The sequence below is a fragment of the Dioscorea cayenensis genome, chromosome 5 (assembly GCF_009730915.1).
Source record: "Dioscorea cayenensis subsp. rotundata cultivar TDr96_F1 chromosome 5, TDr96_F1_v2_PseudoChromosome.rev07_lg8_w22 25.fasta, whole genome shotgun sequence".
Classification (NCBI taxonomy): Eukaryota; Viridiplantae; Streptophyta; class Magnoliopsida; order Dioscoreales; family Dioscoreaceae; genus Dioscorea; species Dioscorea cayenensis.
The window spans coordinates 22,827,520-22,839,972 of record NC_052475.1 but is presented as its reverse complement, the minus strand read 5'-3'; the positions used below and the strand labels follow the sequence as shown (position 1 = coordinate 22,839,972).

Genomic DNA, 12,453 nt, shown 5'->3' with positions numbered 1-12,453 from the left:
CTCATTCTATGTAAGTGCATCAACATTTCCACTTTGTTTGTGGACCTTGCAGCATTCCAGGATTGTAATTGAATCTCTTTACCAGGGTGTCTCTTGCCCTACCTTGCATAGATGTGCCAAGCACACATTCTATGTTCAATGAAAGGGAAGAGATCCCTCACTGCATGGATAAGGCCCTGTTAATAGGAAAATAACAAGACAAAATTTAGGTCTTTATAAGTCAGTATATTATGAGAACAAAATAAATACATCATGCCAAAAAACTTTGTTAAACTCCATACCTTTTGCATGTCACTAATGATGGACCACCCAAGGCCATCCCTAAGTTGCAGATCAGAGCTTAAATGCTGAAGAAACCAACCCCATGTTTCAGTTGTCTCCTTGTCAATGATAGCCCAAGTTATAGGGAACATTAGGTTATTTCCCATCCCTCCCTACTGCCACTAGCAGTTGACCCTTCATCAATCCCTTTAAAAAGCACCTGTCAAGGCCTATAATATTCCTATAACCTTGCAAAAAGCCTTCTTTAATTGGTGACAAACAAATGTATATCCTTTCAAAAACAGGGTAATCAAAACCATCTTGTCTTTTGGATACAATAGATACACTACTCCCGGGATTGGCTTCTTTCAACTCCAATGCATAATTATTAAGCACCTTGAAATCCTCCTTGTACAGCTTTTCCAATTATCTTAAGACAATGGCTTTTGCATTCCTGCACACCTTACAAGAGATGAACACACCCAACTCTTTTCTAACAAGGGTCTTCAAGTGTCTGGGTCTTATAAATGGCATCCCGCATATCACATCAAAGAACTTGTTAGCAATTATAGTTCTTGTGACCCTCCTATTCTTCGATGTTCCCAAAAGGCAAGAGTGCTCTCTTACATATGTCTTCACAACATAGACCCTTTTCCCACTGCATCATGCACAGTAAATCAACCATTTACAACCCTTAGCAGTGCATTTTGCCCTGACCCTTACTTTATCATTCTTTACATATTGAAATTCAAAGCCTTTCTTGATGGAAAACTGAACAAGCTCACGTTTAAACAAATTTAGGTCTTCAAACCTCAAGTCCAGGAAGAAATCTTCAAGCGGGACATTGGGGTCATAATAATTATTGTTAGACCTATGCCTTTTGGCATCATCTGCATCTGACCCTTTGCTCGTATCTTCATAACTGCCAGGGTCTGATGAATCCAAATAATCACTCTCATGACACTGAACTTTCCCATTATTCCCCATTTGATACCCCAAAGTGTTATCATTAGGACACCATTCCTCATTAGCATTTCCATAATTAGCATTTTCCTCATCATTCCCATCTGTAAATGCATTTCTTAACTGAACATACCTCCTGACCTTATTCCTCATCTCTCCTCATCTTCATCTGAATTACAACTCTCAAACTGAACACCCACAAGCCCTTCTACCTTATCTTTGCTAGAGTCACTCATCTCTGTATCCTCATTCTGCTCAGCCTCCACATTTTGACCATCCAACTCATTCTGCTTAGCTAACTCATTATGCACAACATCCTCATTCTGTTCAGTAGGCACTTGAACTCTTGGGAGCTCCATTTGATGCATGCCTTGTCTATTACATTCTCCAGCAATTGTGTCTCCACCATCACCTGTAGTCTGACCATCTATAACATTGATATCTTTAATACTACAATCACTAATTTATCCACCATCTTTAGCATTCTTTCCATCCCTCATAAATTCCGGAACAGACATTAGGATTTTTGGCAGCTTCTTTACAACCCTTGTTTTCCCTAATTTCTACATAAATATCAAGAACCCCTCCTTTACTTAGTTGTCCAGCCAAATATAGCATAGAGTGATCATTTATCATAGGTAACAATTTCCCTCCATCATCCACATATGACATGGTCACACATTTGTCAATGTCATAACCTAGTTCCTTCATGTCCCCTAATAGATCCTAGTAATAAATTTTGTCAGGATCCACTGCAAATTCACTAACACTTCCATTGACATATGTGACATTCTCTCCTCTTAAAAGTCTTCCTCCATGGTGATACTTAATAAGATATGCACTAGAAGTGGCCATGCTATACCAAAAGTAACCATATTCAATTATAAATGAATGCATGCATGAAATATGGAAATAAATAAATAAATAAATAAAGATAGTTTAGGAGGAGAAAATCCATGAAATATTCTAGTTTAGATAGAATACTGACAATTCACCAACAAAAAATTATAACAAGACAGCTAATACAGATAATGAAGTGGATAAAAGACATTGATTTCAATCACAAACAAGAACAGAATTAGCATTCCATAAATTAAAGAATGAGTGCAAACAAAACTCTTCAACAATGAACACATACAAGGGCCTCTTGCAATGCAGGATCAAATGCAACACAAAGGGCATAAACAACATAATATAATCTTTGCATGACAGAATGACTAGAAATACCATAACTATATAGAAAAAAATATGAAATAATTGCAGCAGAACACGAAAAACATAGAAAATAAATAAATAAATAAATAAATAATACCCACTCCTAACCTAGGAATTGTATAAATTGGAAAAAAAAAATAGAGTCCTTTGATTTCTATTGAACAGATAACAACCACTAAATGGTTTTCCTCGTTATGTGGATTACCCTTAGAATGCTCATAATTAATGGCAAGAAGCTAACCCTCACCTAAAAATCGACAGTGGGAACAATTGGGGGTAATTGTTTAGTCAAGAGTCCACAATCGCACGCCGGCGTGAGGAACCAAAGCAATGGTGATCGTGAGAGCGAAGACGCGCGGTGGAGAAGCACTAATTGAACGAATGTGAAGAGAAGGGAAATGTGGGCCATTAGGGTTAAAAATGGATGCGGATTGCCGGATCTAAACCTGTTAAGAAATTATATTTAAATGTTTGTCCCACATGAAAATCATTTGTTTATTCTTAATTTAATACTAGAAATGCCACATTGGCTAAACAACATTTCTAACGCCGGTTGCCGTTGAACTTACTTTTTCCATTCTCAAAAGTACGGGGACCATCTAAGGGTAATCTGGAGTACGAGGACCAAAAGAGAAGAGAGAGAAAAGTACATGGATCGTCCCAGCTATTAAACCTTAAAGTTGCTATAAGTGCTTGTCTTTTAAAACATATATGCTTAGAGCCGTTTGTTTTAATTTTTTTTTTTTAAACTCGGTTTTTTATTTTTATTTTATAATATTCTTTTAATTTTTATTTTCTGCTATGATGTTTGTTAGAATTGTTTTAGGCATTAAATTTTAAAAACAAAACCAAAAAATGTGGTTGTTATAACTTATAAAATATTGAATCAATTCATGTCTAATGCATTATTATGATAGTTAAATAGTTAAAAAATTAAATATCTTTATTTTGAGTATTTAAATGGTATTTTTGTGGATTATATAAATGTTATAAATATGCATTGAATCTAGTTTTAAGAAAAATTTTATAAAAATATATATAAGTATAATTGTAATAAATTGTAGTATGAGCATGGTTGTCAAAACCGACCGCCCGCCGGATCGAGTAAAAACCGGGAACCGACCATAAGACCGGTCCGGTTACCTCTTTTGACTCGACCTTATAATAACCAGGCCAAAAATCCCGATGAACTGGCGGTTTGCTCAGAAACCGGTGACCCGACCGGATCAAACTAGTTAAAAAAATAAAATGAGGGAGCCGAAAGTGACGGCAAGAGGGGAAAAACAGGAAGAGAATGACGGTGGGAGAAGCCGATGATGAGAGGAAGTGAGGCAGCGGGGGTGAAAGGAAAATACAACAAAAGAAAAGACCGGTGGCGGTGAGGGAAAATGAAGTGCAGCCGAAGAGATAAGGAGAAGCCAGTTAGAGAGAGAGAAGATTGAATACTAGAATAGTGGAAGATGATATTTTTATTTATTTATTTATTTCTTGACATTTATGGGTTCAATGCGAAAATTGTTATGGATTAAATTATAAAAAATTTTTTAGGTCAAAAATGAATATTTGTGAACAGTGTGGATATCATTTGAAAATGAGTAGTTCAGATAGAATCGAAGTTTCGATTGATCCGGATACTTGGGATCCTATGGATGAAGATATGGTCTCTATAGACCCCATAGAATTTCATTCAGAGGAGGAACCATATAGAGATATCACGAGAAAGGATGAGAGTCCCGAGAGAATTATTTAGTTTTTTTTAATATTTTATATTTTAAAAAATTAATGATATTATATTAAATTAAAATTATAAATATTAAATTTAATTGTATTTCTAATATTTTAAAAATAATATATATAATTATATTTTTAAATATATTTAATTAATTGTGTCTTTAATTATTATAATATATGTTATATTATTTTTATCATTATTAATTATTATAATATTTTTTTAAATATTTTATTATCGACTCCTGTTCAACACCGAGTTGAATCCATCGACCCCTAATCCCCTGGACTTGACCGGGTCAATGCCCGGACCTGACAACCTTGAGTATAAGACTTAAATGTAGCTATAAAAGCTTATGTTTATTCAATGACTACGTATGGCCTCTGTGGAGTCATTACAAACCTGACCACTTAACAAACTTCTAGATTATGGCTAAGAAATTATTCAAACTAACAAATCATATTTTTAAATATCTGGTGACTTGTCTTGCATGGCAGAAGTGGGACATCGATTGAGAACATGGATAACCCAATTGACTGCTTCTGGCCAATACTCATTGGGAACTCCTCATGCACTAAGCATGTATCTCAACATGTTCATTACGGTTCGGTTTCTTCTCTCTGCAACTCCATTTTGTTGTGGAGAGAAAGCTAGCAATGAGTTGATGACCAATCCATTTAAGCTGCAAAAACTATTAAACTCAAAAGAATTAAATTCACCACCACGGTCAAATGTGCAAAAAACTTATATATTTGCATGACTTCTCTACCAAACTCTTGAATCTTTTGATTTAGCATGAAGAAAATAAGTCTACATCTTTTCGACTATAATCATCAATAAAAGTAATGATGTACCTTTTGTGGCTGTTGGATTCTGGAGTAATTGAACCGCAAATGTCTGAATGCACTAACTGCAGGGGTCTTGAAGCTCTGCATGCACTCTTCTTTGGAAAAGGATCTCGATGTTGCTTGCCTACAATGCAATCTGTGCATAGTGTAGAAATTATTCTCGAGAATTGGCAACTATCTTCCTATATGCCAAAGTTCGCAGCCCTTTTATGTTGAGATGACCAAACCTAGCATGCCATAAATCTGTGGACTTATTTGAGGAAGCTTTAAAACAAGTTGATTCTGAGACAGTAATAAGTACAGAGGCTAGCAATACAAACATGTGATTTGCAGACATCACTAATTGCATAATTAGACCTCTCATATTATGATAAATCTTACAACAACCTTGTTATAAATCAAGATAGCCAAATCTTTTCCTTGAAGCTGTCCAATGCTAAGCAAATTATTTTTGAGAATAGGAATGTAAAATACCATAGTGATGACTTGAGTTTTGCCTTCGATCTCCGTTATAACATTTCCTTTTCCCATGACTGCCAATGTTGAGCTATTTCCTAGCTTCACTGTTTATCTAAAGAATGATCGAGCTCAACAAACATTTTCTTATCTCCACTCATATGGTTGATGCAGCCTGAGTCTAGAAACTATATCTTCTCACGTACAACACCTTGAGTCTCCGTATAAGACATAAGAAGCATCTCCTGACTCTTATCGAGTTTTGTGTGTTCAACATAATGGGCATAATTAGGGCACTCATATTGAAAATGTCCCAATTTGTGGCACCGATAGCACTCAGCAATGCCCTTGTTAAATGTTTTTCCTTGACCCCTTCCTCTTCCTCTAAAACCACCACGACCTCTGCATCTACCACCAAACTTCTCTTCTTCTTTTGCTCCAGATCCTTCACCTCCTGTGACTTTCAATGCTTGTTCCTCCAAACTGTGCTTCTTCAACTTTTGCTCATGAACCAATAAAGAACTCTGTAGCTTATCCACAAAGAGACGGTTGATATCTTTGGTTTCTTCGATTGAGCACACAATGTAGTTATATTCTATGAGAGTGTGCGTAGAATTTTTTTCAACAATTTTTGCATCCTCTATTCCTTCCCTGGCATTTCTCATATCATTGACAATTATCATGACTCTAGAAAAGTAGTCATTAACACACTCACTAGGTCTCATCTCTAGAATCTCAAACTCCCTTCTCAACTTCTTAAGTTGAGCCTGTTGAGCTCTGATATTTCTGCGTGTCTTCAGGATATTCTTATTAATGGATTGAAACAAATAATTTTTGGCTCTCAGGTCCTTCAGTTTTTATTCCTCCAAATTAAGTTCTCTATGGTGCTGCAGTGATTGTCTCCAAATCTTCGCGTTCTTCATAGCCATTCTCTACCACACTCTAGTATTTTTTGGAGCACAATAAATTCTCCATCAACAAGGCCTAGTAATCATAGTCCTCATCAAATAAACTTAGGAATACTCAGAAAATTATTGCCATCAGCCATCATTCTTGGCCTCTCCTTCGCCTTTGTCCAGTATGGCTCTCTATCTTTCCTTCGCAATATTAGACCCTTGAAATGTCTCTGATACCACTGTAACAAATTGTAGTATGAGACTTAAATGTAGCTATAAAAGCTTAAGTTTATTCAATGACTGTGTATAACTTTTATAGAGCCATTACAAAATAGAAAACCACTAAACAAACTTCTATATCATGGCTAAAATTAATCAAATTAACAAATCCTATCTTTAAATAACTGAAACTCCAACAATTTATATCTAAAAATCTTAGTATCTCTATATGCTGACATGCTGTGCAACCCTGATCAAGGTATAATTTATTTATATATACTATTTACTATAAGATTTACAAAAGTCAAATTCTATTTGGTTTACACTATAATAGATTAAAAAGAAAAATTAATATATTAAATTAATAATTTGTCATGAATTTTTTTTAATGTAACTGGTGTATTCATTTTTTCAAAAAAATTTTTTTAATGTTTCATCAAAACAGTTTCCTGCAATTCTCTCAAAGGAAAAATGAAATAAGATTTCTAAGAATGATTTTCTAAAATGAATAAGTAAACATATTTTTCAAAAAATTTTCATTTTAATTGAAAAGAAAATAATATGCCTCACAAATATACCCCTTATATTATTGTACAATATTACTCAAGTATTTTATGCGCGTGCTTTGACATTTTCACTCAACTGCCTAGGTTTCTAGAAACATTTAGCTAGCTAAATTACACAATCATGGAAGGATAGTTGAAATACATAAAAATTTAACTTCTGGTATAATAATCACAACATCTTTAAATGATTTTGAGAAGAAATATAAAATGATAAGAGTTTAGAAACAAGAGACATCAATTCATGTGAAATAAAATGTCAAGAAGACTAAAGATTTTTTTTTTTTTTTTTTTAAACGTTAATCTTCAGGCCCTTCACGTGGAAGAACTTTGACAATATTGAAAGGCATTGACAAAAGGGAAAAAAATTGTAGCTATTTGAAAAATATGAGAGTTGCTTTGGTGGTTTGGAAACTTAAGAGGGATTATTAGATCATTTTTTGTTTTATATATATATATATACATCAGAAAAAAATTGTACCTTTCTAGCCAGAGTTTAGTAATCTTTCTCTAGCTGATTATTACTTCTAGAATGTTATACGTTATAATACACAACCATAGAAATATTTTCTTTTAGTTTTTTTTTCTTTTCTTTTTTCTTTTCGTATGACTTAAGACAAACACCATCAATGACAATTTCATCATAGGAGAAGTGCATGCATGGCCCAAGCGAAGTTTCAAAGGTCAAATCATAACACGCAATAGAAACGTGTATATTTTATGATACTTCATTCACAAGCATAGAAATTATATACATATATATATATATATATTTACACGTTAACTGAATCTTCGTAGAATTTGAAAAGTAAAAGTTAAAGAGATACAAACACAATTTAATATATCAATAGTGTACCCAAACCTTGTACAATAAATAAAAGCGGGTGGTTGGATTCACCGAGTTTTATGCATCCCACTTTTAATAAAACATAATAATACTATTTATTTACATAATGTCATTGGATCAAAATTTTTCTGTCACAGTAGAGACTATAATAAAAATTATTGTATTGAAATCTAATGATTCACAATAAACTTTAGTACATATTGGTTCTACAAATATTGTTACATTAGCGGAAGACGAGTCATCATTTGCTTTTCATATGATTTAATACAAATAATAATAAATTAATGACAAATCCATCAGCAGACAACCGCATGACAGTGTAAACAAACATACGAAATTTCTTGGGTCAAAGTCTGAACATAGAAAAGTGTACATCCCCACGTGTCAAGAGTCGATTGGTAACAAAAGTCAAGGGTCAACCCAATTTGTGGTTCAGTTAGGGCAGCAAAGTCCATTATGAATTCCTCCTCCTCTTCGATCATCGTTACAAATACCACTTGAAATCCCTCCCTTTTTTTCTCACTTCTCTGCTCCGTTAGCTCCCCATCGAAAAAGTAAACGATGAAGCCATTCACAGCCTTCATCGTCCTCGCCTTCTTCACCTTCTCCCTCTCATTCCCCCTCCCATCCAACGGACGCATCATCTCCGCGGATGATCGCATGAACGCTGATCTCCCTGTCGACGATCGATCTGAACAACGATTCACAATCTCCACTGGCGAGATGCCTCATGCGGGGCCGTTATCTGGAGATCGATTCATGCATCTCCGGATCCACCGCCCTATGAACCATCACGGCTTTGGCCACGGGCCCCTCTTGATGCGCTCACGCCGCGGATGCCGCCATGGTATCTCCACCATCCAATCTGACGGGAAGCCAATCATGATGCCTTTCGTGCTGCGCCACGGCGATGGAGTGAGATCGAGGCCGTTGCCGGCGATGGATACCAAGAACTGGGAGCCAGAGAGGGAGCAGCAGCAGCAGCAGCAGCAGCCTATGAAGAACTGGGAGCCAGAGAGGGAGCAGGAGCATCAGCCTATGAAGAATTGGGAGCCAGAGAGGGAGCAGGGCATGGGCTTGGCTAAGTGGTTTCGGGATGTCGTCGGCCGCTACTGAATGATCAGCCCTATGCTGCACGTGCTTTGCACGTGATGGTATTAGATATATATATATATTGGTATATGTGACAGAGTGTTTTTCCTTGTTTATAGTTACTGCTTATGTGTATGTATAGGTAAATGAATAAATAGATCCATGGATGGATCTTTGTGGTGATAGCTAGCTATGAGATATTTTGCTTGTCATTGTATTGATGTTATTGAAATACAGATGTTTAATTATGAATAAAATGCCCAGTGGAACTTCCAAACCGGTATTATTCATTGTACACACCGCATATAACGAACACTAGTACTAATGATAGTGATGAGCAAGCTCAGAGCCTCAGACATGTTTATTATAACATGAGGCAGAGAGATAGATAAAACGAACAAACAAAACAATCAGAAAGCATTAGAGCACAACCCTGAGGCTGGAGATCGTGCAAGCTCTGCACATGGCCACGGCTCAACTTCGGAAGCCGTTCCGCTCACATGCATGCACTTCCAAGACGTGTACCGCATTTTAATGCCCCAGAACTTCACATTATAAAGACATATATGGGAAAAAGGCGAATTCTTGATCCCTTCTATACTCCCCGGTTGCTGCACATTAACACCCCAAACATTTCTTATGGTCACTCCATTCACTACAGGCAATGCTTTTAGATTGAACTTGTTGTCAGGATGGTCACCCACATTGCCAGCAATCCTCAATCCTTTCCTGACAGTGTTCATTCTCACATCCATGAACGTTATGTTCCTTATGTAACCTCCCCTGCCCATATTGGTTTTGATATGTATTCCAATTCCAGTGTTGAAGATATCAATGTCCTCTACTAAGACATTTGAAATTCCACCAGAGTTTTCACTACCAATAGCAATGCCGGCAAAGGGTGAGGAGCCTGTTAGTCTTCTAATGGTGATGCCAGAGCTGGGCTGGCCGTAGAATATGCCGTATTCATCCCACCCACTCTTGATAGCCACCAGATCATCCCCTGTTGAAATGTATGAGTCCTCTATGCACACGTTGGTGCTGGAGTCTGCATTTGATGTAATTCACACGGTGAACAAACAAACTTCAGATTGAAAATCAGCAGAAATTTGATGATTACCAGGATCAATCCCATCAGTGTTAGGAGAATCATGTGGAGCTAGAATTGTCACTGATTTAATCACAACATTGCTGCACAGACAGCAGATATATAGATGAATCAGAAAATTAACATCAAATAAAAACAAATGCAAATGGCTGAACTTTTGCTAATCTTACCTGCAATAAACTGGGTGGATATTCCAAAATGGAGAGTTCAGAAACACAACATTAGAGATGATAATATTTCTGGAATGCATGAACTCCAGAAGATGTGGCCTTGTAAAACGAAGTGATCTTCGTCTCCACATGTTCCACCATACATCCCCTTGCCCATCAATGGTTCCATTCTCACCTATCAAAGTTAAAAAAAAAAAATTATATATAAATTCCTAAATAACAGAAAAAATTAAACACAAATTACCTGTTATTACAACATCACGGAGTCCATTCCCATGAATCAAGCTCTTATATCTACCCCCTGGCAATTCCCTCCCTCTCCCATAGGATGGTAAAGGATCCATCAGCGGCCAATTCCATGCATCCTAAAACACAATTCCATAGCAAAAGATTCAGAATTCACATTCTCAAGAAGAAAGGATGAGCAGAAGGAAAGATAATTAAGTTCATACTCTTGTGGCCTTAATGACAGCACCGCGAGCAAGAAACAGAGTCATATGAGAGGTAAGGTTGAAGCTGCCGGTGAGCCACACACCGGGAGGGACGTAGAGCGTAGTACCACCGCGTCGTTGGAGATGCTCTATTTGGTATATAGCCTTCCTGAAAGGCCAAGTGTTCAATGTGCGACCATCTCCGATAGCACCGAATTCAGTTAGTGATATAGTCTCCGCACGCTGCCATGCCGGCACTTGGCCAGAGCACGTCGCCTCCCATGCAGACACAGTGCCACACAGCAGCAGTGGTAGCAGTAGTATCACTAAAGGTGCCATCTTTGAGACAATGAGAGAACTCCAATGGTGTCTTTTGGGTTGAATGGAGTTGAAGAGATGAAGACGAGTAGAGAACTCCAAAAAGCTATCACCCATAATGTTTGGTAATCAGAGGGGGATTTTGGAATTTTAAAGTAGTGAGAAGGAGTAAGAATGAAAAGTGGAAGGAGAATCTATAGCTTACTGAAGTTTTCTTATTTTGTTTACATTGAAGCTGAAAGTGAGGGACCAATGGAACCTAGACAGCAAAAATGTTAAAGTTATATTGGTTACATATAATATAATATATAGGTGTCTTTTTATATATTTATTTTATAAATGATGTAAGAAAAAAAGGAACCAATCAAACCAGCCTTGGGCACACATATCCTGCCAACAAAAGTTTTAACAGGTGGCTCATGCGAGCCTTGCATTAAAAGGATAAGATCCCTGCTCTCATACTAACAGGTGTGTTTTGTATGTCATCCCTATAACCAGAAAGCTCAATAAGAAAACAAGTTCAAAGAAAGTGTTTAGCCATGGACTCATTGCAAAGAGTTTTTCCTCTTCACGTGAGGCAATTGGTCAATGAAACGCACTAGATGATGACAAGAATGCCTGAGTTGGAGCTTGGAAGAGCACATGTGAGACTCTGCATGCATGTGAGCAGCAACAAAACAGTGGTTAGTGGGAATGTAATGTGCTTGCTATTAGTTACTAGAATGGCCGGGAAGTAAAACAAAACCACTCACCTAACTATTATTAGATGCACTAATGGTACCAAGAGTATTATATATTCTTCATTGATTCTAAGATTTTCTACAATGAAACATTGAGTAAGATACAGTGAAATGCATAGAGGCTTGCTATGTTAGCCCATGCATGCAGCACAATTCTTTTTCTCAAGACAGGCTGTTTCCCTTTACCTTTCCTGTTAAAATAAAAAAGAAAAAGCTAGCATGCATCAAATGTTGACAAAATTTTAGATCAATGGTGATGGAATATAAAAACCCATTAAAGAAAAGCACTGTGCATGCGCACCCATTACTAGCTCCACTTCCTTGTATGTTAACTAGTCATTATCCTCAAAGATAAAAGAGAGAGAGAGACCATTGTAAAGGTCTCACAATACATTGCATGCATTTTTCCACTTACAAAAGGAAGAGTGACCATCCTTGCCCATACTCGCATGCAATTGCTAACTAAAGTTGGGTTGGTTTTCTGTCTAGTTATTATAAATTTAATTTGGATCCATTTAATTGCATTTTTCTGATAAGCTGTCAAAAAACGATGTATGAATTTATGCAGTTTTGGCTTCTAACAAGTGGCTTGTCTAG

General features: G+C 36.6%; 2 protein-coding genes across 3 annotated transcripts in view; both read right to left on the bottom strand.

Moving 5' to 3' along the window:
• The window catches only part of LOC120260967 (hydroquinone glucosyltransferase-like), an 80,670-nt gene that overhangs the window by 1,236 nt on the left and 66,981 nt on the right, over positions 1–12,453 (bottom strand). Inside the window, exon 2 of one of the 2 annotated variants that reach the window (XM_039268590.1) lies at positions 14–18. The exons of the other annotated variant lie outside the window; for it this stretch is intronic. Coding sequence (XP_039124524.1) covers positions 14–18 — 5 coding nt within the window. The remainder of the gene's footprint in view (positions 1–13; positions 19–12,453) is intronic. 2 annotated transcript variants of the gene reach the window in all.
• On the bottom strand, positions 9,424–11,376 carry LOC120260968 (probable polygalacturonase). The gene is made up of 5 exons (XM_039268591.1): positions 10,820–11,376; positions 10,612–10,732; positions 10,368–10,542; positions 10,210–10,280; positions 9,424–10,137 (listed from the first exon to the last, which is right to left on the bottom strand). The coding sequence occupies exons 1-5, from the start codon at positions 11,231–11,233 to the stop codon at positions 9,500–9,502; spliced, it is 1,419 nt and encodes a 472-aa protein (XP_039124525.1). The 5' UTR covers positions 11,234–11,376; the 3' UTR covers positions 9,424–9,499.